Here is a 27,894-nt window from a genome sequence, read left to right on the forward strand (position 1 = left end):
GATGGGACATGGTGAGGTGGGACATGGTGAGGTGGGACATGGTGAGATGGGACATGGTGAGGTGGGACTTGGTGAGATGGGACATGGTGAGATGGGACATGGTGAGGTGGGACGTGGTGAGGTGGGACGTGGTGAGGTGGGAGGTGGGACGTGGTGAGATGGGACATGGTGAGGTGGGACATGATGAGATGGGACATGGTGAGGTGGGATGTAGTGAGGTGGGATGTAGTGAGGTGGGACATGGTGAGATGGGACATGGTGAGGTGGGACATGGTGAGATGGGACATGGTGAGGTGGGACATGGTGAGGTGGGACATGGTGAGGTGGGACGTGGTGAGGTGGGACATGGGAAATGGTGAGATGGGACATTTGGAGGTGGGACATGGGACGTGGTGAGGTGGGACATGGGACATGGTGAGGTGGGACATGGTGAGGTGGGACATGGTGTGATGGGACATGGTGAGGTGGGACATGATGAGATGGGACGTGGTGAGGTGGGACATGGTGAGGTGGGACATGGTGAGGTGGGACGTGGGACATGGTGTGATGGGACATGGTGAGGTGGGACATGGTGAGGTGGGACGTGGTGAGGTGGAACATGGTGAGGTGGGACATGGTGAGGTGGGACGTGGTGAGGTGTGTGATGGGACATGGTGAGGTGGGACGTGGTGAGGTGGGACATGGTGAGATGGAACTTGGTGAGGTGGGACATGGTGAGGTGCGTGGTGGGACATGGTGAGGTGCGACATGGTGAGGTGGGACGTGGTGAGGTGGGACATGGTGAGGTGGGACGTGGTGAGGTGGGACGTGGTGAGGTGTGACGTGGTGAGGTGGGAAATGGGACATGGTGAGGTGGGACATGGGACATGGTGAGGTGGGACATGGGACATGGTGAGGTGGGACATGGTGAGGTGGGACATGGTGAGATGGGACATGGTGAGGTGGGACATGGTGAGGTGGAACGTGGTGAGGTGGGACATGGTGAGGTGGGATGTGGTGAGGTGGGACATGGGACATGGTGAGGTGGGACATGGTGAGGTGGGACATGGGACATGGTGAGGTGGGACATGGGACGTGGTGAGGTGGGACATGGTGAGGTGGGACGTGGGACATAGTGTGATGGGACATGGTGAGGTGGGACATGGCGAGGTGGGACGTGGTGAGGTGGGACGTGGCGAGGTGGGACGTGGCGAGGTGGGACGTGGTGAGGTGGGACGTGGTGAGGTGGGACATAGTGAGGTGTGTGATGGGACATGGTGAGGTGGGACGTGGTGAGTTGGGACATGGTGAGGTGGGACGTGGTGAGGTGGGACGTAGTGAGGTGGGACGTGGTGAGGTGGGACGTGGCGAGGTGGGACATGGTGAGGTGGGACGTGGTGAGGTGGGACGTGGTGAGGTGGGACGTGGTGAGGTGGGACATGGTGAGGTGCGTGGTGGGACATGGTGAGGTGGGACATGGGACATGGTGAGGTGGGACGTGTTGAGGTGGGACATGGTGAGGTGGGACATGGTGAGGTGGGACGTGGTGAGGTGGGACGTGGGACATGGTGAGGTGGGACATGGTGAGGTGGGACATGGGACATGGTGAGGTGGGACATGGGACATGGTGAGGTGGGACATGGTGAGATGGGACATGGTGAGGTGGGACATGGTGAGGTGGGACATGGTGAGGTGGGACATGGGACATGGTGAGGTGGGACATGGTGAGGTGGGACATGGGACATGGTGAGGTGGGACATGGTGAGGTGGGACATGGGACATGGTGTGGTGGAACATGGTGAGGTGGGACATGGTGAGGTTGGACATGGGACATGGTGAGGTGGGACATGGTGACGTGGGACATGGGACATGGTGAGGTGGGACATGGTGAGGTGTGAGGTGGGAGGTGGGACGTGGTGAGATGGGACATGGTGAGGTGGGACATGGAGAGATGGGACATGGTGAGATGGGACGTGGTGAGGTGGGATGTGGTGAGGTGGGACATGGTGAGATGGGACATGGTGAGATGGTATGTGGTGAGGTAGGACGTGGTGAGATGGGACATGGGACATGGTGAGGTGGGACATGGTGAGGTGGGATGTGGTGAGATGGGACATGGTGAGGTGGGACATGGTGAGGTGGGACATGGTGAGGTGGGACGTGGTGAGATGGGACATGGTGAGGTGGGACATGGTGAGGTGGGACATGGTGAGGTGGGATGTGGTGAGATGGGACATGGTGAGGTGGGACATGGTGAGGTGGGACATGATGAGGTGGGACATGGTGAGATGGGACATGGGATATGGTGAGGTGAGACATGGTGAGATGGGACATGGTGAGGTAGGACTTGGTGAGGTGGGACGTGGTGAGGTGGGACATGGTGAGGTGGGACATGGGACATGGTGAGGTGGGACATGATGAGGTGGGACGTGGTGAGATGGGACGTGGTGAGGTGGGACGTGGTGAGGTGGGACGTGGTGAGGTGGGACGTGATGAGGTGGAACGTGGTGAGGTGGGACGTGGTGAGGTGGGACATGGGACATGGTGAGGTGGGACATGGTGAGGTGGGACGTGGTGAGGTGGGACATGGTGACGTGGGACATGGGACGTGGTGAGGTGGGACATGGGACGTGGTGAGGTGGGACGTGGTGAGGTGGGACATGGTGAGATGGGATGTGGTGAGGTGGGATATGGTGAGGTGGGACATGGTAAGGTGGGACATGGTAAGGTGGGACATGGTGAGATGGGACATGGTGAGGTGGGACATGGTGAGGTGGGACATGATGAGGTGGGACATGGTGAGATGGGACGTGGTGAGGTGGGACGTGGTGAGGTGGGACGTGGTGAGGTGGGACGTGGTGAGGTGGGACGTGGTGAGGTGGGACGTGGTGAGGTGGGACATGGTGAGGTGGGACATGGGACGTGGTGAGGTGGGACATGGTGAGGTGGGACATGGTGAGATGGGATATGGTGAGGTGGGATATGGTAAGGTGGGACATGGTGAGGTGGGACATGGTGAGGTGGGACATGGTGAGATGGGACATGGTGAGGTGGGACGTGGTGAGGTGGGACGTGGTGAGGTGGGACGTGGTGAGGTGGGACATGGTGAGATGGGATATGGTGAGGTGGGATATGGTAAGGTGGGACATGGTGAGGTGGGACATGGTGAGGTGGGACATGGTGAGATGGGACATGGTGAGGTGGGACGTGGTGAGGTGGGACGTGGTGAGGTGGGACGTGGTGAGGTGGGACATGGGACGTGGTGAGGTGGGACATGGTGAGGTGGGACGTGGGACATGGTGTGATGGGACATGGTGAGGTGGGACGTGGGACATGGTGAGGTGGGACGTGGTGAGGTGGGACGTGGTGAGGTGGGACATGGGACGTGGTGAGGTGGGACATGGTGAGGTGGGACATGGTGAGATGGGATATGGTGAGGTGGGATATGGTAAGGTGGGACATGGTGAGGTGGGACATGGTGAGGTGGGACATGGTGAGATGGGACATGGTGAGGTGGGACGTGGTGAGGTGGGACGTGGTGAGATGGGACATGGTGAGATGGGACATGGTGAGGTGGGACGTGGTGAGGTGGGACGTGGTGAGGTGGGACGTGGTGAGGTGGGACGTGGTGAGGTGGGACATGGTGAGATGGGATGTGGTGAGGTGGGATATGGTGAGGTGGGACATGGTAAGGTGGGACATGGTGAGGTGGGACATGGGACATGGTGAGGTGGGACGTGGTGAGGTGGGACATGGGACATGGTGAGGTGGGACGTGGTGAGGTGGGACGTGGTGAGGTGGGACGTGGTGAGGTGGGACGTGGTGAGATGGGACGTGGTGAGGTGGGACGTGGTGAGGTGGGACGTGGTGAGATGGGACGTGGTGAGGTGGGACATGGTGAGGTGGGACATGGTGAGGTGGGACATGGTGAGATGGGACGTGGTGAGGTGGGACATGGTGAGGTGGGACATGGTGAGGTGGGACGTGGTGAGGTGGGACATGGTGAGGTGGGACATGGTGAGGTGGGACATGGGACATGGTGAGGTGGGACATGATGAGGTGGGACATGGTGAGATGGGACGTGGTGAGGTGGGACGTGGTGAGGTGGGACGTGGTGAGGTGGGACATGATGAGGTGGAACGTGGTGAGGTGGGACGTGGTGAGGTGGGACATGGTGAGGTGGGACATGGTGAGGTGGGACGTGGTGAGGTGGGACATGGTGACGTGGGACATGGGACGTGGTGAGGTGGGACATGGTGAGGTGGGACGTGGTGAGGTGGGACATGTGAGATGGGACGTGGTGAGGTGGGACATGGGACATGGTGAGGTGGGACATGGTGAGGTGGGACGTGGTGAGGTGGGACATGGTGACGTGGGACATGGGACGTGGTGAGGTGGGACATGGGACGTGGTGAGGTGGGACATGGTGAGATGGGATGTGGTGAGGTGGGATATGGTGAGGTGGGACATGGTAAGGTGGGACATGCTGAGATGGGACGTGGTGAGGTGGGACATGGGACATGGTGAGATGGGACATGGTGAGGTGGGACATGGTGAGATGGGACGTGGTGAGGTGGGACGTGATGAGGTGGGACGTGGTGAGGTGGGACGTGGTGAGGTGGGACATGGTGAGGTGGGACGTGGTGAGGTGGGACGTGGTGAGGTGGGACATGGTGAGGTGGGACATGGGACGTGGTGAGGTGGGGCATGGTGAGGTGGGACATGGTGAGGTGGGACATGGTGAGATGGGATGTGGTGAGGTGGGATATGGTAAGGTGGGACGTGGTGAGGTGGGACGTGGTGAGGTGGGACGTGGTGAGGTGGGACGTGGTGAGGTGGGACATGGTGAGGTGGGACATGGTGAGGTGGGACATGGGACGTGGTGAGGTGGGACATGGTGAGGTGGGACGTGGGACATGGTGAGGTGGGACGTGGAGAGGTGGGACGTGGTGAGGTGGGACGTGGTGAGGTGGGACATGGGACGTGGTGAGGTGGGACATGGTGAGATGGGATGTGGTGAGGTGGGACATGGTAAGGTGGGACGTGGGACATGGTGTGATGGGACATGGTGAGGTGGGACGTGGTGAGGTGGGACATGGTGAGGTGGGACGTGGTGAGGTGTGTGATGGGACATGGTGAGGTGGGACGTGGTGAGGTGGGAAATGGTGAGGTGCGTGGTGGGACATGGTGAGGTGGGACATGTGACATGGTGAGGTGGGACATGGTTGAGGTGGGACGGGGTGAGGTGGGACATGGTGAGGTGGGAAGTGGTGATGTGGGACGTGGTGAGATGGGACATGGTGAGGTGGGACGTGGTGAGGTGGGACATGGTGAGGTGGGACATGGTAAGGTGGGACATGGTGAGGTGTGACATGGGACATGGTGAGGTGGAACATGGGACATGGTGAGGTGGGACATGGTGAGGTGGAACGTGGTGAGATTGGACATGGTGAGGTGGGACATGGTGAGATGGGACCTGGTGAGATGGGACATGGTGAGTTGGGACATGGTGTGGTGGGACATGGTGAGGTGGGACATGGGACATGGTGAGGTGGGACGTGGTGAGGTGGGACATGGTGAGGTGGGATGTGGTGAGATGGTATGTGGTGAGGTAGGACGTGGTGAGATGGGACGTGGTGAGGTGGGACATGGTGAGGTGGAACGTGGTGAGGTGGGACATGGTGAGGTGCGTGGTGGGACATGGTGAGGTGGGACATGGTGAGGTGGGACATGGTGAGGTGGGATGTGCTGAGGTGGGACATGGTGAGGTGGGACATGGTGAGGTGGGACATGGGACATGGTGAGGTGGGACATGGTGAGGTGGGATGTGCTGAGGTGGGACGTGGTGAGGTGGGACGTGGTGAGGTGGGACATGGGACATGGTGAGCTGGGACATGGGACATAGTGAGGTGGGACATGGTGAGGTGGGACATGGTGTGATGGGACATGGTGAGGTGGGACATGATGAGGTGGAACATGGTGAGGTGAGACGTGGTGAGGTGGGACGTGGGACATGGTGTGATGGGACATGGTGAGGTGGAACATGGTGAGGTGAGACGTGGTGAGGTGGGACATGGTGAGGTGGGACGTGGGACATGGTGTGATGGGACATGGTGAGGTGGGACATGGTGAGGTGGGACATGGTGAGATGGGACATGGTGAGGTGGGACTTGGTGAGATGGGACATGGTGAGATGGGACATGGTGAGGTGGGACGTGGTGAGGTGGGACGTGGTGAGGTGGGAGGTGGGACGTGGTGAGATGGGACATGGTGAGGTGGGACATGGTGAGATGGGACATGGTGAGGTGGGATGTAGTGAGGTGGGATGTAGTGAGGTGGGACATGGTGAGATGGGACATGGTGAGGTGGGACATGGTGAGATGGGACATGGTGAGGTGGGACATGGTGAGGTGGGACGTGGTGAGGTGGGACATGGGAAATGGTGAGATGGGACATTTGGAGGTGGGACATGGGACGTGGTGAGGTGGGACATGGGACATGGTGAGGTGGGACATGGTGAGGTGGGACATGGTGTGATGGGACATGGTGAGGTGGGACATGATGAGATGGGACGTGGTGAGGTGGGACATGGTGAGGTGGGACATGGTGAGGTGGGACGTGGGACATGGTGTGATGGGACATGGTGAGGTGGGACATGGTGAGGTGGGACGTGGTGAGGTGGGACATGGTGAGGTGGGACATGGTGAGGTGGGACGTGGTGAGGTGTGTGATGGGACATGGTGAGGTGGGACGTGGTGAGGTGGGACATGGTGAGATGGAACTTGGTGAGGTGGGACATGGTGAGGTGCGTGGTGGGACATGGTGAGGTGCGACATGGTGAGGTGGGACGTGGTGAGGTGGGACATGGTGAGGTGGGACATGGTGAGGTGGGACGTGGTGAGGTGGGACATGGTGAGGTGGGACGTGGTGAGGTGGGACGTGGTGAGGTGGGACGTGGTGAGGTGGGACGTGGTGAGGTGTGACGTGGTGAGGTGGGAAATGGGACATGGTGAGGTGGGACATGGTGAGGTGGGACATGGTGAGGTGGGACATGGGACATGGTGAGGTGGGACATGGTGAGATGGGACATGGTGAGGTGGGACATGGTGAGGTGGGATGTGGTGAGGTGGGACATGGGACATGGTGAGGTGGGACATGGTGAGGTGGGACATGGGACGTGGTGAGGTGGGACATGGTGAGGTGGGACGTGGGACATGGTGAGGTGGGACATGGCGAGGTGGGACCTGGCGAGGTGGGACGTGGCGAGGTGGGACGTGGCGAGGTGGGACGTGGCGAGGTGGGACGTGGCGAGGTGGGACGTAGCGAGGTGGGACGTGGCGAGGTGGGACGTGGTGAGGTGGGACGTGGTGAGGTGGGACGTGGTGAGGTGGGACGTGGTGAGGTGGGACATGGTGAGGTGCATGGTGGGACATGGTGAGGTGGGATATGGGACATGGTGAGGTGGGACGTGTTGAGGTGGGACATGGGACATGGTGAGGTGGGACATGGTGAGGTGGGACATGGGACATGGTGAGGTGGGACATGGGACATGGTGAGGTGGGACATGGTGAGGTGGGACATGGTGAGGTGGGACATGGTGAGGTGGGACATGGGACATGGTGAGGTGGGACATGGTGAGGTGGGACATGGGACATGGTGAGGTGGGACATGGTGAGGTGGGACATGGTGAGGTGGGACATGGGACATGGTGTGGTGGAACATGGTGAGGTGGGACGTGGTGAGGTGGGACATGGGACATGGTGAGGTGGGACATGGTGACGTGGGACATGATGAGGTTGGACATGGGACATGGTGTGATGGGACATGGTGAGGTGGGACATGGTGAGGTGGGACATGGTGAGATGGGACATGGTGAGGTGGGACTTGGTGAGATGGGACATGGTGAGATGGGACATGGTGAGGTGGGACGTGGTGAGGTGGGACGTGGTGAGGTGGGACATGGTGAGGTGGGACGTGGGACATGGTGAGGTGGGACATGGTGAGATGGGACATGGTGAGGTGGGATGTAGTGAGGTGGGATGTAGTGAGGTGGGACATGGTGAGATGGGACATGGTGAGGTGGGACATGGTGAGGTGGGACATGGTGAGGTGGGACATGGTGAGGTGGGACGTGGTGAGGTGGGACATGGTGAGGTGCGTGGTGGGACATGGTGAGGTGCGACATGGTGAGGTGGGACGTGGTGAGGTGGGACATGGTGAGGTGGGACGTGGTGAGGTGGGACGTGGTGAGGTGTGACGTGGTGAGGTGGGAAATGGGACATGGTGAGGTGGGACATGGGACATGGTGAGGTGGGACATGGGACATGGTGAGGTGGTACATGGTGAGGTGGGACATGGTGAGATGGGACATGGTGAGGTGGGACATGGTGAGGTGGAACGTGGTGAGGTGGGACATGGTGAGGTGGGATGTGGTGAGGTGGGACATGGGACATGGTGAGGTGGGACATGGTGAGGTGGGACATGGGACATGGTGAGGTGGGACATGGGACGTGGTGAGGTGGGACATGGTGAGGTGGGACGTGGGACATGGTGTGATGGGACATGGTGAGGTGGGACATGGCGAGGTGGGACGTGGTGAGGTGGGACGTGGCGAGGTGGGACGTGGCGAGGTGGGACGTGGTGAGGTGGGACGTGGTGAGGTGGGACATAGTGAGGTGTGTGATGGGACATGGTGAGGTGGGACGTGGTGAGTTGGGACATGGTGAGGTGGGACGTGGTGAGGTGGGACGTAGTGAGGTGGGACGTGGTGAGGTGGGACGTGGCGAGGTGGGACATGGTGAGGTGGGACGTGGTGAGGTGGGACGTGGTGAGGTGGGACGTGGTGAGGTGGGACATGGTGAGGTGCGTGGTGGGACATGGTGAGGTGGGACATGGGACATGGTGAGGTGGGACGTGTTGAGGTGGGACATGGTGAGGTGGGACATGGTGAGGTGGGACGTGGTGAGGTGGGACGTGGGACATGGTGAGGTGGGACATGGTGAGGTGGGACATGGGACATGGTGAGGTGGGACATGGGACATGGTGAGGTGGGACATGGTGAGATGGGACATGGTGAGGTGGGACATGGTGAGGTGGGACATGGTGAGGTGGGACATGGGACATGGTGAGGTGGGACATGGTGAGGTGGGACATGGGACATGGTGAGGTGGGACATGGGACATGGTGTGGTGGAACATGGTGAGGTGGGACATGGTGAGGTTGGACATGGGACATGGTGAGGTGGGACATGGTGACGTGGGACATGGGACATGGTGAGGTGGGACATGGTGAGGTGTGAGGTGGGAGGTGGGACGTGGTGAGATGGGACATGGTGAGGTGGGACATGGAGAGATGGGACATGGTGAGATGGGACGTGGTGAGGTGGGATGTGGTGAGGTGGGACATGGTGAGATGGGACATGGTGAGATGGTATGTGGTGAGGTAGGACGTGGTGAGATGGGACATGGGACATGGTGAGGTGGGACATGGTGAGGTGGGATGTGGTGAGATGGGACATGGTGAGGTGGGACATGGTGAGGTGGGACATGGTGAGGTGGGACGTGGTGAGATGGGACATGGTGAGGTGGGACATGGTGAGGTGGGACATGGTGAGGTGGGATGTGGTGAGATGGGACATGGTGAGGTGGGACATGGTGAGGTGGGACATGATGAGGTGGGACATGGTGAGATGGGACATGGGATATGGTGAGGTGAGACATGGTGAGATGGGACATGGTGAGGTAGGACTTGGTGAGATGGGACATGGTGAGGTGGGACATGGTGAGGTGGGACATGGTGAGATGGGACATGGTGAGGTGGGACGTGGTGAGATGGGACATGGGACATGGTGAGGTGGGACATGGTGAGGTGGGACATGGTGAGATGGGACATGGTGAGATGGGACATGGTGAGATGGGACGTGGTGAGGTGGGACGTGGTGAGGTGGGACATGGTGAGGTGGGACATGGTGAGGTGGGAGGTGGGACGTGGTGAGGTGTGAGGTGGGAGGTGGGACGTGGTGAGGTGTGAGGTGGGACGTGGTGTGGTGGGACGTGGTGAGGTGGGAGGTGGAACATGGTGAGGTGGAACGTGGTGAGGTGGGACATGGTGAGGTGGGACATGGTGAGGTGGGACATGGTGAGGTGGGACATGGTGAGGTGGGACATTGAATTCCCCAAGGTGCTGATCTGAGCTGCACGGCCGTAGGGTGTTATCTGACAATGGAGGAGTTGCGGGACTTGTACAGAACGCCATCCCTGGACACGATTATATTAAACAGGTTAATGCCTGCGTTAAAATAATGCAGAGGGGAATTTGGTCCAAGCATGTTAAGTGAGAATAGCGCTGGCCATAATTTCTACCCTCACAATTCTAAAAATAAGAACAGAAATTGCAGGAAATACAAAGTGGATTTATCAGTCTGGGAAAGGGAAAAGGGCAGGTTAATATTTTGAATAGAGACATTTCACATATCATTCTAAAACCAGTTGAAATTGACAGCTCAGTGGCTGCATGTGCTGATAATAAAGCAGACTGAAGCTTTCAGATTTGACCCCCGGTCTGTGCAAGAATGGCCTTTGCTTCATTATCACATTCTTGGAACATTGAAATTGAATTTCAGGTGATGGCTAGTTTTTCTCTATATAAGCCATCAGTTTCAGCTATGAAACACCTTTGTCAACAATCACACAGCAGGAATTTTACAGTCCTGGACACCACCTGAGTGAATCTCCTAGAATGCTGATATTGATCATCTGAAGCTTTTCCACACTTTGGGCCGGATCTTCGGTTTTCTATTTTTTTCAGCAAAAACGGTAGCGATACGTGAAACTTACCATTTTATCTACGCTACCGTTTTTAGGCCAAACTTTCGGGTTTTACTTTTCAGTAAGAGGGGCGTTGCACAAGGATTTGCGGTGCAAAAACGCGAGTTTCGACAAATTTAGTCTGGGGCCGGGAGCGTGCGAGAGAAGCCATGGGGGAATTCAAAAAACATTCAAAAAACATTTACAAGACACTTATCTGTCGAATCGCTGAAAAAACATTAATAAAAACTTTAACTTACCTTTTTTGCAGGTTTTCATATTTACCGCTGCTGGCAGGGCTGCACCGACAGGTATTCTGGGCGTGGTGTAAGGATCAGGAGAGAGCCGAAAGTCCGACGGTAACGCAATCGGCGTCATTGCACAACGGCGCACCTCTCCCCGGCGGTATTTCCCATCGCCGCCGCAAATAACGAGCCAAGGATCTCGCTCCGGGCTTTGCGACCAGGTTTTTGCCGCAGAGGGTCAAACCACAGCGAAAACCCAGTCGCAAACCACGAAAATCCAGCTCTTTGGCTTTTTGTGGCTATTATGTCCAGGCCCTCCCTGTACTCTCAAAACAGTCAGATAGAGAGCCTTTTTAGAGGAGGATTCTGTCCTTTCATCTAAGCTGAATACTTTGATAGAGCTCTAGGAAATGTGTTTAGGAGAGTGAACATGAGCTGCCCATTGAGTAGTGGGTTCAAAGAAGAAAGATTGTGGGGAAACAGCTCATGACTAAGTGTCTTTTTTGGAGGCATATAGCAAGGATCAGACTTTTTGCACCTTTGATTTGGTGCACTTTATGAACAGGAGATGGAAAGTCACAAAATTGCTGCTGAAATTTCCCAATATTGTTTATATTCTGGACATATAATAACGGTCTAATAATTTTGTGGCTGAGTATGGAATATATAATTTTATCATTTAAGATCAAAGATTTCCAGTTGGTATACAAGTAGATGTGTAAAACATTGAAAAACAATTGTTTGTACAAAATGTAACCGCCATATTGCAATGGAGTACAATGTCGGTGCTTATAACTTAGTGCCCTGATGTTACGTGACTGCCCATGTTATGGTTTGTTGTGACATCTTAACTTTGCTCCAATGCCTACACTTTTCTCCCAAGAACAAACAGTAGCAATATGGCAGGATCTGCCCTCTTAAATTATCTAAAAGGTTTAAATTTAAATGATGGTAGTCAGTTTAACAGGCATTCATTGATTATGGCTCTTGACTCTGCTGTGATAAGGTACAATGGAACAGTCTGTGCTGATTATCCCCATTGATTTTGCGCTCATCACTGAGAGAAACACATAATCAGTTACTGTGCCACAAGGCTGCTTTGTTCAGTCAATATCTTTAAACACCTTCAAGAGCACCAGTGTCTACAAACCAGCATCAATTCTTGGGCACTGGTGTCCCGTATGACATTTGATCTGATTCACATCATCTCTTAGAAGTCAAACTGACCTTGGGATTTCACCAATTATATTAGGTCAACGAGATTGTCAAAGTCATAGGCAGGAATGTGGCAGAAATTTGTCAGAATTAAGGTGGATATATACAAATAATAGCTGTAGGTTAGGAGTAATGTTACAGCAGCCTCATTCTAAATATATTAGTGTTTAAATAATTTATTTTCACTTTATATCTTTTTCTCCCAGTTTGCTCCACATAATAAAAAATGTAACATTTCGACAATCAGCCACTAACGAGGAAAGATGAACATAGGAACAGGAGGAAACCATTCAGCCCCTTGAGCCTGTTCCGCCATTCAATGAGATCATGGTTGATCTGTACCCTAACTCTATTCACCCGTCTTGGCTCCATATCCCTTAATACCTTGGCCAGCAAAAATCTATCGGCCTCAGATTTAAAATGATTAATTGGGCTATTATCTTCTGGTTTTATGGGAGAGAGTCCCACACTTCTACCACCCTCTGTGTGCAGAAGTGTTTCCTCACTTCTCTCCTGAATGACCTGGCTGAGTTTAAGATTGTGTCCTCTAGACTTCCCCACTAGTGGAAAAGGTTTCTCTCTATCTACCTCATCAATTCCTTTCAACCCCCTAAAAACCTCAATCAACCTTCTATATTACAGAGAATACAAACCTAGTTTAGAGAATGAAGTCACTGGAAAGTGCAATTTTTAATTGACTATTAATATCAAGGGGACGGTCATTTATCAACAGTATCCATTTCCGTGGTCCCTGCTGCCTATCTTGGCAAGTCTGATGTATTCATATTCAGCTGTGATAGTGATATTACCGATATTAATGTCTAACTGTATGTATTACCTCGACTACGGATAGCCAGTTACAGCAATGGGTAAAGTGGTTCCCCACCATGAAGCAGGAACTTGCTGCTAATATGCTTGACATAAAGGAGTAGATTTTAACTATTGGCCGGCCGCTAACACCAACTGGGTCGATGCCCCACAGCAGCTCGCCAGCTGTGGGCAGGCGCCATATCAGATGGCCCGGAGGCCAACCCAGCGAGCAGGGAATGAGGTCATTGGCGGGGGTGGGGCAGGGGCGGAGCAGAGCACAGGGTGGCTGCAACCCATACTATTCTTCTCGTGCCTGGAGGAGCAAGCTGACACCCCACCCCCCCCAGCCCCTCAAGAATAATTTTAAACTTACTATTTTGATTGTCTCTTTTGCTGCACCATTTGCTAAAATTGGGCAGAGTTTACATGACGTACGTTCCCATCCAGTTGCCCATCAGAATTGTACCGGGTACTATGTACATCAGAGTAATATTTAAGCTTAAAGGTTACCTACGTAACCTTTGAACCTGCCCTGCAAAACCTCTGCCTCATCTCTCTCATTGTTCTGTCTCTTTCCCATTTTCCCTCACTACCCAATGTGATGTATGCACCTGTGAGTGCATATATTACACCCAAGAATCAGTCTTTCTTTCCATCTTCATTTCTCTTCCCAGGTCTCTTTCTCACACCTCTCTTTTGCCGTATTTATTTTTAACCTCACAATCTACCTCTCGCCATATCTTACTCTTTAATTTCTCTCTCCTCACTACCTTCCTTTCCCTATCTCTCTCACCAAACAGGTGGGCGCTGTGATCCAGTGTATCCCTATGTTACTTACAGTGCGAATGCTTGCAAACATAGACACACAGTAATATTTTGGACAGGAGACAATTGGTTCATCTCGCCTACCCTTCCAAACCTCCCATCACTTTACTTATTGTAATTATGAAACTATCCATTTCCTAATTGGAATGTATCCATGGCTTTTTGTTCCATCATACCTACTAGTATTCTGTTCCACAATCCATTTACCAAAAAACTTGCCTGAATGTATGATTCATGGCTGTCCTTGTACACGAATCGCTGAAAGTTAACATGCAGGTACAGCAAGCAATTAGGAAAGCAAATGGCATGTTAGCCTTTATTACAAAGGGATTGGAGTATAAGAGTGAAGAAGTCTTACTAAAATTGTATAGGGCCTTGGTGAGACGACACCTGGAGTACTGTTTGGGTCTCCGTACCCAAGGAAGGATATACTTGCCTTAAAGGGAATGCTACAAAGGTTCATTAGACTGATTCTGGGATGAGAGGATTGTCCTATGAGAAGAGATTAAGTAGACTGCACATATATTCCCTAGAATTTAGAAGAATGAGAGATGATATCATTGAAATATATAAAATTCTTAAGGGGCTTGACAGGGTAGATGCTGGGAGGATGTTTCCCCTGGTTGGGGAGTCTGGAACCAGGGGTCACATTCTCAGAATAAGGGGTTGACCATTTAGGGCTGAGATAAGAAGAAATTTCTTCACTCAAAAGATTGTGAATCTTTGGAATTCTCTACCCCAGAGGGCTGTAGATGTTCAATCGTTGAGTACAATCAGGACAGAGTTCGGTAGATTTTTGAATACTAAGGGAATCAAGGGATATGGGGATGGTGTGGGAAGGTGGAGTTAAGGTAGAAGATCAGCCATGATCTTACTGAATGGCGGAACAGGCTTGAAAAGCTGAATGGCCTACTCCTGTTTCTGTTTCTTATGTTCACACAAAAAATACAGGGACTCACACAGAAAATATTGGGATTCACATAGAAAATACTGGGATTCACATAGAAAATACTGGGATTCACATAGAAAATACTGGGACTTACACAGTAATTGACGCTGTGATTCAGGTACATTCTGACTCTCTTCCCCAAAGGGGTCTATTAGAGTAATGCAAGCATTTTTACCTGAAAACAAAAAGAATGAGACAGATTATTTGACACAGAAGATCGTAAATATTCTTTAAATATTTGTAATAAAGAGGTGTGAATGTATCACTTCTTTATATCTGTTTATTGTATTTAAATAATTTCATTCATCGGTGTAACCTTTAGTTTTCAGTTTTACAAAATGTAAGCAATAAAATTAGGGGGCTGATAATATAAAAGGGGGTGATTTACAGGCATTCTGATATAATTCAACTAATTCTGAAGATGCAGAGTCACAAAAGTCCTGTTCATATATAAATATGTCTTTAACTTAGAAACGTTATCGAAGCTTAACTGGACAACATCCAGGCTTGGGCTGATAAGTGACAAGTAACATTCGCGCCACAACACGTGCCAGGCAATGACCATCTCCAACAAGCGAGAGTCTAACCACCTCCCCAGGACATTCAACGACATTACCATCGCTGAATCCTCCACCATCAACATCCTGGGGGTCACCATTGACCAGAAACTGGACCAGCCACATATGCCGTGGCTACTAGAGCAGGTCAGAGGCTGGGTATTCTGCAGCAAGTGGTTCACCTCCTGGACACCCAAAGTCTCGAAACCACTTACAAGTCACAAGTCAGGAGTGTGATGGAACACTTTCCACTTGCCTGGTTAGGTGCAGCTGCAACAACACTCAAGAAGCTGAACATCATCCAGTCCGCTTGATCGGCAGCCCATCCAACAACTTAAACATCCACTCCCTCCACCATTGGCACAGCCTGGCTGCTGTGTGTATTATCTTGTAAAACGCATTGCATCAACTAACCTAAGGCTTCTTCGACAGTACCTCCCAAACCCACCTAGAAGGACAAGGGTAGCAGGCGCATGGGAACACCACCACCTCCAACTTCCCCTCCAAGTCACACAATCCATCCTGACTTGGAAATGTATCGCTGTTCTTCATCGTTGCTGGGTCAAAATCCTGGAACTCCCTCCCAAACAGCACTGTGGGAGCACTTTCATCACACGGACTGGAGTGACTCAAGAAGGCGGCTCACAACCACCTTCTCAATGCTAACTACGGATGGGCAATAAATGTTGGCCTTGTTAGCAATCCTCAGATCCTGAGAATGAAAAATAATAGTATCTTAGCTGGTGTGTGGTGTAAGAAAGCAAGTGACACAGGAGGTAACATCGAGGGGGTTGAAGCAAAGGAACACGGAGCAAGATCTTGCTCTGAAGACTCCTGTCATCATCATCATCATAGTTCAAAAGGAATTCATAGAATCATAGAATGGTTACGGCATGGAAGACGGCCATTTGGCCCGTCGAGCCCGTGCCGACTCTCTGCTAGTCCCACTCTCCTATTTCCTTTCCTTGTGCTGCTCCTCTTCATCACAATCATCATCTTTCTGCTCTTTATCATCATCTGCCTCCTCATTGCTGATGGATCTGCAGGGAATAAGGGCATAAGAATGGATGAGCATAACCTCCTTGGGTTCAAGGAGACGGAGAAGGATGTGGAAATTCCTGGCTGCGTGCTGCTTCACAGGGTTGCCATGGTGACTGTACAAGTGTACACCCATTAACCTGCAGTTTGCACTGTCCCATCAATCTCTCCATCTTCCATGGTTAGAGCAGAATGTCTCCCCGACGACTCCTTGGCCTCCTCCTCGGGGAGGGGGTGGGGGGAGTGGTCGAAGGTCAGCTTGCTGATTCTCCGATTCCCTGCCTTTAATAGGCATTGTGTGCGAGTTTCGCCTGCAAGATTAAAGAAATCACATGAAGGTCAGCAAATGTGGGATGTGTCCCATGTGGTCTCAGGCAGCTGGTGTAATAGATCAACTGTTAAAATAAATGAAGGGCTACAGTTCTGCATGCAAGTAAGTGCTGTTAGAGGAGATGGCAACACATACTGTAAGGTCACAAGTTAATGACCCCCGAACCATAGTGCAGTGTGACGGTTACTTATGCAGCTATTAATTTTAGAGTGTGAATAGTGTATTGGTGCCCAAGGAAGAAAAAGGACTGCAGCCAGTGTGTTACCTTGCCTGATCTTGTCAGGTCATTTAACTTTTTCTTACAACTGGTCTGCAGTTCTTGGGTGAGGCTCCGTGCCAATGCAACTTCTCGCCACATGTCACACAAGACATTTTTCTGCAATTTCCTGCCACGGCACTGGGCAATCTTTCTGAGGAACATCGGATTCTCAGTTTCATTGTCGTGTGCTTTTCTTCTCTGTGTCCTTGCAATGACCTGCTTCTTTTTACTGGGGTGCCTCTCCCAGGTTCTCCACTTGAAAACATGCTTTAAAAGAGCACAAAATCACACATGGTCCTCCAGTGCAGCAACCTGATAATCAACTTAATGTGTGAAACACTCTTATATTTACCCGCTGGACTACCCAGCCTGCTGCTGCAACCTTCAGCCATTCTTGACTTTTTAAAGGCTGCACTCTTAATTTCCAAGCACCCACCAGCACTTTACTTCCATTTTACATGGGGTTTAATCTACTCAACTGACAATAATTATTTAAATGGGCTGACTCCAGAAGTAGTGGTTATCAACGGGTATGAAACAAAGCTGGGTAAATGGAGTTAAGGCACAAATCAGCCACGATCTAATTGAATGGTGGAACGGGCTCATTCCAGTTCCTGCATACAGCGTTATGCACATCGTCCGCATGCCCGATACGAGACTTCCAAAACAAGCGCTCTACTCGGAGCTCCAACACGGCAAGCGAGCCCCAGGTGGGCAGAGAAAACACTTCAAGGACACCCTCAAAGCCTCCTTGAAAAAGTGCAACATCCCCACCGACACCTGAAAATCCCTGGCCCAAGACCACTCAAAGTGGAGGAGAAGCATCCAGGAGGGCGCTGATCACTTCAAGTTTCTTCGCCGAGAGCAAACGGAAAACAAGCGCAAAGAGCAGAAGGAGCGCATGGCAACCCAAGCACCCGGCCCACTCCTCCCTTCAACCAACATCCCTTCAACCATCAACCACCATCTGCCTCACCTGTGACAGAGACTGTAGGCCCCGCATCGGACTCATCACCTGAGAACTCATTTTTAGTGTGGAAGCAAGTCATCCTCGACTCCGAGGGACTGCCTAAGAAGAAGAAGAATGGGTAAGAGTCCCATCTCAAGTCACAACGCACCTCAAGGTGCCCTCCATATTTTAATGCTCTTCTCATTCTTCTGTCAATTTCATTCCCACGGTCACTCTCCAGTACCTCACCCAAACTGGCCACTGTTCATTTCTCAGTCGAGATGCTAAACGTTGGCATTGCCTTCAACTATGAAGTGGGCATCACTGCCATGGTCCAGTCTTCACCTCAAGTCCAAGCACATATACCTAAAGCAGGGGTCACAGGCAATGGTGGTCCCGGTCGATTCTTTGTGCTACTGTTGAGGCCAAATGTAGTGTCCCTGCCGCTGGTCAAGGTGCGATCAGCTAATTCAACAGACTGGTGAAAAAATCTAAAGCCTTCCTATAGCTCCAGTTGGGGTGGAGTGTAGAATGTTTCAGTGTAAGGGGTGTCGCAGTTGTGTGGGGCAGACTGGTTGGGCTTGGTGCTCTTTACCATTCCGCCACTGTTCATTGTTCCTACGTTTATATGTAACCTTCAGGGCTGCTGACCGAGGGCCATGCGGCTCTTTGTTGGCCGGCGTGGACACGATGGGCCGAAATGGCCTCCTTCTGCGCTGTAAATTTCTATGTTTCTATATTTCTATCTGCTCACTGCCTTAACCAGCTGAGAAAATGGATGGGGGTTAGAATTTAAGCTTTTTATCACAATATTTAGATATTATAATGATATCTGACCAATTACAGCTACATCAAAGTATAACAGGGCAGTTCAATGAGCCAGTCATTCCAGTGTCATTGACTCAACAAGAGGGAATGAACTCTAAGATATCATTAATTTAAGATAAATTATACATACAATAGTTACCCGCATATTCGATTAAGATTAAATGCGGTCAGAATAAGCGCCTTGTTCAAAATTTGTTTATGATGTTCTGCCTCATAGATCTTGATAATGAAAGTATTTTGCATGGCACCTTGAGGGTAAGCTATCTCAGAAATAAATTAAGCCATAAAATATTTAATCATTTGTCATCTCAGTAAACGACCAGGAAAAGAAAGCTGTGTTTAATAAAATCTCAAGCAAAACAGGGACACTCAAACAGGAAAGAAAGTATGTGATCTGCATTTAAAAGTACTTTACCGGGTTGTTTACCGATAAAATTGAATATTATAGGGATACCGTGATCTAAATAAACAGACATATGTGGCTCATAGCAGAGTATTACTCAGTAATTCACTACAGTGAGAAATAGTGTAATTTAAAGCATCATGTTAGGTGAGGTGTTGTGCATTGTGTTATGCAGCACTAACTACCAAACCATCACTTCCCATTACTGTGGGAAAAGCAGTACAGCATAGAGAATTACCATTTTATCACTTTTGGGTCATGAAACATATTTTAAGTTTTGTATCTTTTTTAGATTTATTAAAGACACATGAAGAACGCTAATGGGAGTTGTGTACAGACCACCAAACAGTAGTAGTGAGGTTGGGGACAGCATTAAACAAGAAATTAGGGATGCATGCAATAAAGCTACAGCAGTTATCATGGGCGACTTTAATCTACATATTGATTGGGCTAACCAAACTGGTAGCAATACGGTGGAGGAGGATTTCCTGGAGTGTATTATGGATGGTTTTCTAGACCAATATGTCGAGGAACCAACTAGAGGACTGGCCATCCTAGACTGGGTGATGTGTAATGAGAAAGGACTAATTAGCAATCTTGTTGTGCGAGGCCCCTTGGGGAAGAGTGACCATAATATGGTAGAATTCTTTATTAAGATGGAGAGTGACACAGTTAATTCAGAGACTAGGGTCCTGAACTTAAGGAAAGGTAATTTCGATGGTGTGAGATGTGAATTGGCTAGAATAGACTGGCGAGTGATACTTAAAGGGTTGACGGTGGATTGGCAATGGCAAACATTTAAAGATCACATGGATGAACTTCAACAATTGTACATTCCTGTCTGGAATAAAAATAAAACGGGGAAGGTGGCTCAACCATGGCTAACAAGGGAAATTAAGTACAGTGTTAAATCCAAGGAAGAGGCATATAAATTGGCCAGAAAAAGCAGCAAACCTGAGGACTGGGAGAATTTTGTAATACAGCAGAGCAGGACAATGGGTTTAATTAGGAGGTGGAAAATAGAGTATAAGAAGAAGTTTGCTAGGAACATAAAAACTGACTGCAAAAGCTTCCATGCATATGTGAAGAGAAAAAGATTAGTGAAGACAAACATAGATCCCTTGCAGTCAGATCCAGGTGAATTTACAATGGGGAACAAAGAAATGGCGACAAGTTAAACAAATACTTTGGTTCTGTCTTCACGAAGGAAGACACAAATAACCTTCCGGAAGTACTAGGGGACCGAGGGTCTAGTGAGAAGGAGGAACTGAAGGAAATCCTTATTAGGCGGGAAATTGTGTTAGGGAAATTGATGGGATTGAAGGCCGATAAATCCCCAGGGCCTGATAGTCTGCATCCCAGAGTACTTAAGGAAGGAGCCCTAGAAATAGTGGATGCATTGGTGATCATTTTCCAACAGTCTATCCACTCTGGATCAGTTCCTATGTACTGGAGGGTAGCTAATCTAACACCACTTTTTAAGAAAGGAGGGAGAGAGAAAACGGGTAATTATAGACCGGTTAGCCTGACATCAGTAGTGGGAAAAATGTTGGAATCAATTATTAAAGATGAAATAGCAGCGCATTTGGAAAACAGTGACGGGATCAGTCCAAGTCAGCATGGATTTCTGAAAGGGAAATCATGCTTGACAAATCTTCTGGAATTTTTTGAGGATGTAACTGGTAGAGTGGACAAGGGAGAACCAGTGGATGTGGTGTATTTGGACTTTCAAAAGGCTTTTGACAAGGTCCCACACAAGAGATTGGTGTGCAAAATTAAAGCACATGGTATTGGGGGTAATGTACTGACATGGATAGAGAACTGGTTGGCACACAGGAAGCAGAGAGTCGGGATAAACGGGTCCTTTTCAGAATGGCAGGCAGTGACTAGTGGAGTGCCGCAGGGCTCAGTGCTGGGACCCCAGCTATTTACAATATACATTAATGATTTGGATGAAGGAATTGAGTGTCATATCTCCAAGTTTGCAGATGACACTAAGCTGGGTGGCGGTGTGAGCTGAGAGGAGGGCGCTAAGAGGCTGCAGGGTGACTTGGACAGGTTAGGTGAGTGGGCAGATGCAGTATAATGTGGATAAATATGAGGTTATCCATTCTGGGGGCAAAAACACGAAGGCAGAATATTATCTGAATGGGGGCAGATTAGGAAAAGGGGAGGTGCAACGAGACCTGGATGTCATGGTACATCAGTCATTGAAACTTGGCATGCAGGTACAGCAGGTGGTGAAGAAGGCAAATGGTATGTTGGCCTTCATAGCTAGGGAATTTGAGTATAGGAGCAGGGAGGTCTTACTGAAGTTGTACAGAGCCTTAGTGAGGCCTCACCTCGAATATTGTGTTCAGTTTTGGTCTCCTAATCTGAGGAAGGACGTTCTTGCTATTGAGGGAGTGCAGCGAAGGTTCACCAGACTGATTCCAGGATGGCAGGACTGACATATGAGGAGAGATTGGATCGACTGGGCCTGTATTCACTGGAGTTTAGAAGGATGAGAGGGGATCTCATAGAAACATATAAAATTCTGACTAGACTGGACAGGTTAGATGCAGGAAGAATGTTCCTGATGTTGGGGAAGTCCAGAACCAGGGGACATAGTCTTAGGATAAGGGGTAAGCCATTTAGGACTGAGATGAGGAGAAACTTCTTCACTCAGAGAGTTGTTAACCTGTGGAATTCCCTCCCGCAGAGAGTTGTTGATGCCAGTTCATTGGATATATTCAACAGGGAGTTAGTTATGGCCCTTACGGCTAAAGGGATCAAGGGGTATAGAAACATAGCAACATAAAAAATAGGTGCAGGAGTAGGCCATTCGGCCCGTCGAGCCTGCACCGCCATTCAATGAGTTCATGGCTGAACATGCAACTTCAGTACCCCATTCCTGCTGTCTCGCCATACCCCTTGATCCCCCTAGTAGTAAGGACTACATCTAACTCCTTTTTGAATATATTTAGTGAATTGGCCTCAACAACTTTCTGTGGTAGAGAATTCCACAGATTCACCACTCTTTGGGTGAAGAAGTTTCTCCTCATCTTGGTCCTAAATGGCTTACCCCTTATCCTTAGACTGTGACCCGCTGGTTCTGGACTTCCCCAACTTTGGGAACATTCTTCCTGCATCTAACCTGTCTGAACCCATCAGAATTTTAAACGTTTCGATGAGATCCCCTCTCATTCTTCTGAACTCCAGTGAATACAAGCCCAGTTGATCCACTCTTTCTTGATATGTCAGTCCCGCCATCCTGGGAATCAGTCTGGTGAACCTTCGCTGCACTCCCTCAATAGCAAGAATGTCCTTCCTCAAGGCGTGGCCTCACCAAGGCCCTATACAACTGTAGCAACACCGCCCTGCCCCTGTACTCAAATCCCCTCGCTATGAAGGCCAACATGCCATTTGCTTTCTTAACCGCCTGCTGTACCTGCATGCCAACCTTTAATGACTGATGTACCATGACACCCAGGTCTCATTGCACCTCCCCTTTTCCTAATCTGTCACCATTCAGATAATAGTCTGTCTCTCTGTTTTTACCACCAAAGTGGATAACCTCACATTTATCCACATTATACTTCATCTGCCATGCATTTGCCCACTCACCTAACCTATCCAAGTCACTCTGCAGCCTCATAGCATCCTCCTCGCAGCTCACACTGCCACTCAACTTAGTGTCATCCGCACATTTGGAGATACTACATTTAATCCCCTCGTCTAAATCATTAATGTACAATGAAAACAGCTGGAGCCCCGGCACAGAACCTTGCGGCACCCCACTAGTCACTGCCTGCTGTTCTGAAAAGTACCCATTTACTCCTACTCTTTGCTTCCTGTCTGCCAACCAGTTCTCAATCCATGTCAGCACACTACCCCCAATCCCATGTGCTTTAACTTTGCACATTAATCTCTTGTGTGGGACCTTGTCAAAAGCCTTCTGAAAGTCAAAATACACCACATCAACTGGTTCTCCCTTGTCCACTCTACTGGAAACATCCTCAAAAAATTCCAGAAGATTTGTCAAGCATGATTTCCCTTTCACAAATCCATGCTGATTTGGACCTATTATGTCACCTCTTTCCAAATGCACTGCTATGACATCCTTAATAATTGATTCCATCATTTTACCCACTACTGAGGTCAGGCTGACCGGTCTATAATTCCCTGTTTTCTCTCTCCCTCCTTTTTTAAAAAGTGGGGTTACATTGGCTACCCTCCACTCCATAGGAACTGATCCAGAGTCAATGGAATGTTGGAAAATGACTGTCAATGCATCCGCTATTTCCAAGGCCACCTCCTTAAGTACTCTGGGATGCAGTCCATCAGGCCCTGGGGATTTATCGACCTTCAATCCCATCAATTTCCCCAACACAATTTCCCGACCAATAAGGATTTCTCTCAGTTCCTCCTTCTTACTAGACCCTCTGACTCCTTTTATATCCGGAAGATTGTTTGTGTCCTCCTTAGTGAATACCGAACCAAAGTACTTGTTCAATTGGTCCGCTATTTCTTTGTGCCCCGTTATGACTTCCCCTGATTCTGACTGCAGGATGCCTACGTTTGTCTTTACTAACCTTTTTCTCTTTACATATCTATAGAAACTTTTGCAGTCCGTCTTAATGTTCCCTGCAAGCTTCCTCTGCTGAGTTCTAAATTTCTCCCAGTCCCCGGGTTCACTGCTATTTCTGGCCAATTTGTATGCCACTTCCTTGGCTTTAATACTATCCCTGATTTCCCTTGATAGCCACGGTTGAGCCACCTTCCCTTTTTTATTTTTACGCCAGACAGGGATGTACAATTGTTGTAGTTCATCCATGCGGTCTCTAAATGTCTGCCATTGCCCATCCACTGTCAATCCCTTAAGTATCATTCGCCAATCTCTCCTAGCCAATTTACACCTCATAGCTTCAAAGTTACCCTTCTTTAAGTTCTGGACCATGGTCTCTGAATTAACTGTTTCATTCTCCATCCTAATGTAGAATTCCACCATATTATGGTCACTCTTTCCCAAGGGGCCTCGCACAACGAGATTGCTAATTAATCCTCTCTCATTACACAACACCCAGTCTAAGATGGCCTCCCCCGAGTTGGTTCCTCGACATATTGGTCTAGAAAACCATCCCTTATGCACTCCAGGAAATCCTCCTCCACCGTATTGCTTCCAGTTTGGTTAGCCCAATCTATATGCATATTAAAGTCACCCATGATAACCTTTATTGCATGCGCCCCTAATTTCCTGTTTGATGCCCTCCTCAACATCACTACTACTGTTTGGAGGTCTGTACACAACTCCCACTAACGTTTTTTGTCCTTTGGTGTTCTGCAGCTCTACCCATATAGATTCCACATCATCCAAGCTAATGTCCTTCCTAACTGTTGCATTAATCTCCTCTTTAATTAGCAATGCTATCCCACCTCCTTTTCCTTTTATTCTATCCTTCCTGAATGTTGAATACCCATGGATATTGAGTTACCAGCTCTGATCATCCTGGAGCCACGTCTCTGTAATCCCAATCACATCATATCTGTTAACATCTATTTGCACAGTTAATTCATCCACTTTATTTCGGATACTCCTTGCATTAAGACACAAAGCCTTCAGGCTTGTTTTTTTAACACCCTTTGTCCTTTTAGAATTATGATGTAGTGTGGCCCTTTTTGTTTCTTGCCTTTGTTTACTCAGCCTTCCACTATTGCTTTTTACCTTTCTACCATCTGTTTCTGACTCCATATTACTTCACCCTATCTCGCTGCATAGGCTCCCATCCCCCTGCCATATTAGTTTAAACACTCCCGAACTGCATTAGCAAATGTTACCCCTCGGACATCAGTTCCAGTCCTGCCCTAGTGCAGACCATCCCTTTTGTACAGGTCCCACTTCCCCCAGAACTGGTTCCAATGTCCCAGGAATTTGAATCCCTCCCTCTTGCACCACTGCTCAAGCCACGTATTTATTCTAACTATCCTGGCTCCCTCTACTCTGATTAGCACGTGGCACTGGTAGCAATCCAGAGATTACTACCTTTGAGGTCCTACTTTTTAATTTAACTCCTAGCTCCCTAAATTCAGCTTGTAGGACCTCTTCCCGCTTCTTACCTATATGGAGAGAAAGTAGGAAAGGGGTACTGAGGGAATGATCACCCATACATAAGAACATAAGAATTAGGAACAGGAGTAGGCCATCTAGCCCCTCGAGCCTGCTCCGCCATTCAACAAGATCATGGCTGATCTGGCTGTGGACTCAGCTCCACTTACCCGCCCGCTCCCTATAACCCTTAATTCCCTTATTGGTTAAAAATCTATCTATCTGTGACTTGAATACCTTCAATGAACTAGCCTCAACTGCTTCCTTGGACAGAGAATTCCACAGATTCACAACCCTCTGGGAGAAGAAATTCCTTCTCAACTCGATTTTAAATTGGCTCCCCCGTATTTTGAGGCTGTGCCCCCTAGTTCTAGTCTCCCCCACCAGTGGAAACAACCTCTCTGCCTCTATCTTGTCTATCCCTTTCATTATTTTAAATGTTTCTATAAGATCACCCCTCATCCTTCTGAACTCCAATGAGTGAAGACCCAGTCTACTCAATCTATCATCATAAGGTAACCCCCTCATCTCCGGAATCAGCCTAGTGAATCGTCTCTGTACCCCCTCCAAAGCTAGTATATCCTTCCTTAAGTAAGGTGGCCAAAACTGCACGCAGTACTCCAGGTGCGACCTCACCAATACCCTATACAGTTGCAGCAGGACCTCCCTGCTTTTGTACTCCATCCCTCTCGCAATGAAGGCCAACATTCCATTCGCTTTCCTGATTACCTGCTGCACCTGCAAACTAACTTTTTGGGATTCATGCACAAGGACCAATTGTGCAGCAGTGGAGGCGTGTCCTGCACAGTTGGAGCTGTGAGCAGTGAGTGGAGCTGCTAGCAACTTGAGCTCCTGCCTGGAGAGCCCTGAGACCAGCCCAGGAATAGAAGGAAGGAAGGGGCTTCAACACCACTTTTACCCAGAGGGAGAGGAGGAAAAAGCAGACAACTTTAAACATCTTTACCATTCTGCAAAGAGTTGGAGAGAGGGGGAAAAGACAAACAACCATCCAGTGTGGAAGGAGGGAGACTCAACTACTCTACAGGTGGGTGTGGGTGCATTTCCCCAAACAGACTTTGTTGTATCGGTGGGGGGAGGAAAGAAGACCACTGAGGGCCGGAACATCGCGGGGGGTGTGTGTGTGTGTGGTAGTGTGCGTGGGGGCCTTGCTTACAACTAGGCCCCCCCCACAATTGGAACCCCCCCCACCCCCCACATTTGCCTAGCCTGGGATAGCTGGAGCTACCAGGCTGAAGATTGTCATCAATCACCCAATTAAAGATCGTTAGGAGTGCCTGGTGGCTCCAGCTACCCCAGGTGAAGACATCTTCTCCCCCCACCTGAAGACCACCCCAAAGACTTGTGTTTTGCCATCTGGGGAGTGCACCCACCCACAGCTGCGAGGGGAGACCTGCCCTCGCAGTCCCCCCCTTCCCACCCCCCCTCTCTCTTTCTCTGTTACTCTGTTTCTCCCCTCTCTCTCTGAGAGCCTCTTTCTTCCAAATTTAATTTAAAAAAAAAAAAAAAAAAAAAAAAAAAAAAAAAAAAAACATTTAAGACAACTGAGCAGAGGGAGCAAGGCCCCTCCCCAATTGCCAACTAGGGGAGAGGTACCTCATTAAGGGCTCCTCTGCTCAGTCAATCTACAAGAGGCCTAATAAAGACCATTAAGGCCTGTGACTTTGGGGTGGGTGTAGCCCTTAAAGGGACCCCGTGATGGCGACCCCATCCACGCCGGTGGCAGGGCCAGCAAGGTCGTATGCGCAGGCGGTGTCCACATCCACGGCACCTCCTGCGCCAGCCGCTGCCCTGCCACCTTTCAGACTAATAACAAAAAAACACGGGGTCAAGAGCTACACTCACCCCACAATGAGCATCGAGGAGTGCGTGCGGGCGATGGCTGGGGTAGTCGGCCCCTCGGCCATTGTCGCAGCCTCCAAGATGTCTGGGAAGGCCGTGTTCTTCCTGGGGTCGGAGCGGGCGGTGTCCCTGGCCCTTGAAAAGGGGCTCACGGTGGGCGGGACGTTCCTGCCGGTGGACCCTCTCGAGGCCACCGCGCAGAGGGTCATCATTTCAAACGTCCCGCCCTTTGTTCCCGCTGAGCTCCTCCTCCCTCACCTACACCAACTGGGGGAGGTAAGGTCGGGGATCAACCCCATACCGCTCGGCCTCAGGGAGAGCAGCCTGCGCCACGTGTTCTCCTTCCGCCGCCAGCTCTTTGTCCGGCTGGCGCGGGAGGAGACGACGGAGGGGAGCTTTAATGTGGTGCACGAGGGGACTGCCTACCGCGTCTTCTGGACGTCGGACGGCGTGCGGTGCCATGCCTGTAGGGAGGTGGGGCATGTTCGTAAGAACTGCCCCGCCTCCAAGGCCGCCAAACCACCGAAGGCGGCCAAGGCTGGCACCGCCGCCACCCCTCCCCCTAGTTGCGTCCGCGTGCCGGGAGCCATGGGTGCGCGGGCATCGTCGGAGGCCTTTGTTTTCAGGGCCTCCGGCGGGGGGGAGGGAGAGCGTTCGACCGGAAAGAAGGCGCGGAAGAAGGCGAAACATCTCGAGGCGGGTCCCCTCGGTGCGCCGGAAAGTCTGACCACCGCGCTCAGCCCAACCCAGTCACCG

At 50.7% G+C, this 27,894-nt stretch overlaps 1 protein-coding gene across 1 annotated transcript in view; it reads right to left on the reverse strand.

The window, feature by feature from the left end:
• tmem235b (transmembrane protein 235b) overlaps positions 1-27,894 on the reverse strand; it is a 119,532-nt gene that overhangs the window by 39,146 nt on the left and 52,492 nt on the right. The window contains exons 3-5 of the mRNA XM_070856848.1: positions 17,058-17,280; positions 16,276-16,425; positions 14,923-15,003 (exon numbers count right to left, since the gene is read on the reverse strand). Coding sequence (XP_070712949.1) covers positions 14,923-15,003; positions 16,276-16,425; positions 17,058-17,280 — 454 coding nt within the window. The remainder of the gene's footprint in view (positions 1-14,922; positions 15,004-16,275; positions 16,426-17,057; positions 17,281-27,894) is intronic.

This window comes from Pristiophorus japonicus, chromosome 16 (assembly GCF_044704955.1).
Source record: "Pristiophorus japonicus isolate sPriJap1 chromosome 16, sPriJap1.hap1, whole genome shotgun sequence".
NCBI lineage: Eukaryota > Metazoa > Chordata > Chondrichthyes > Pristiophoridae > Pristiophorus > Pristiophorus japonicus.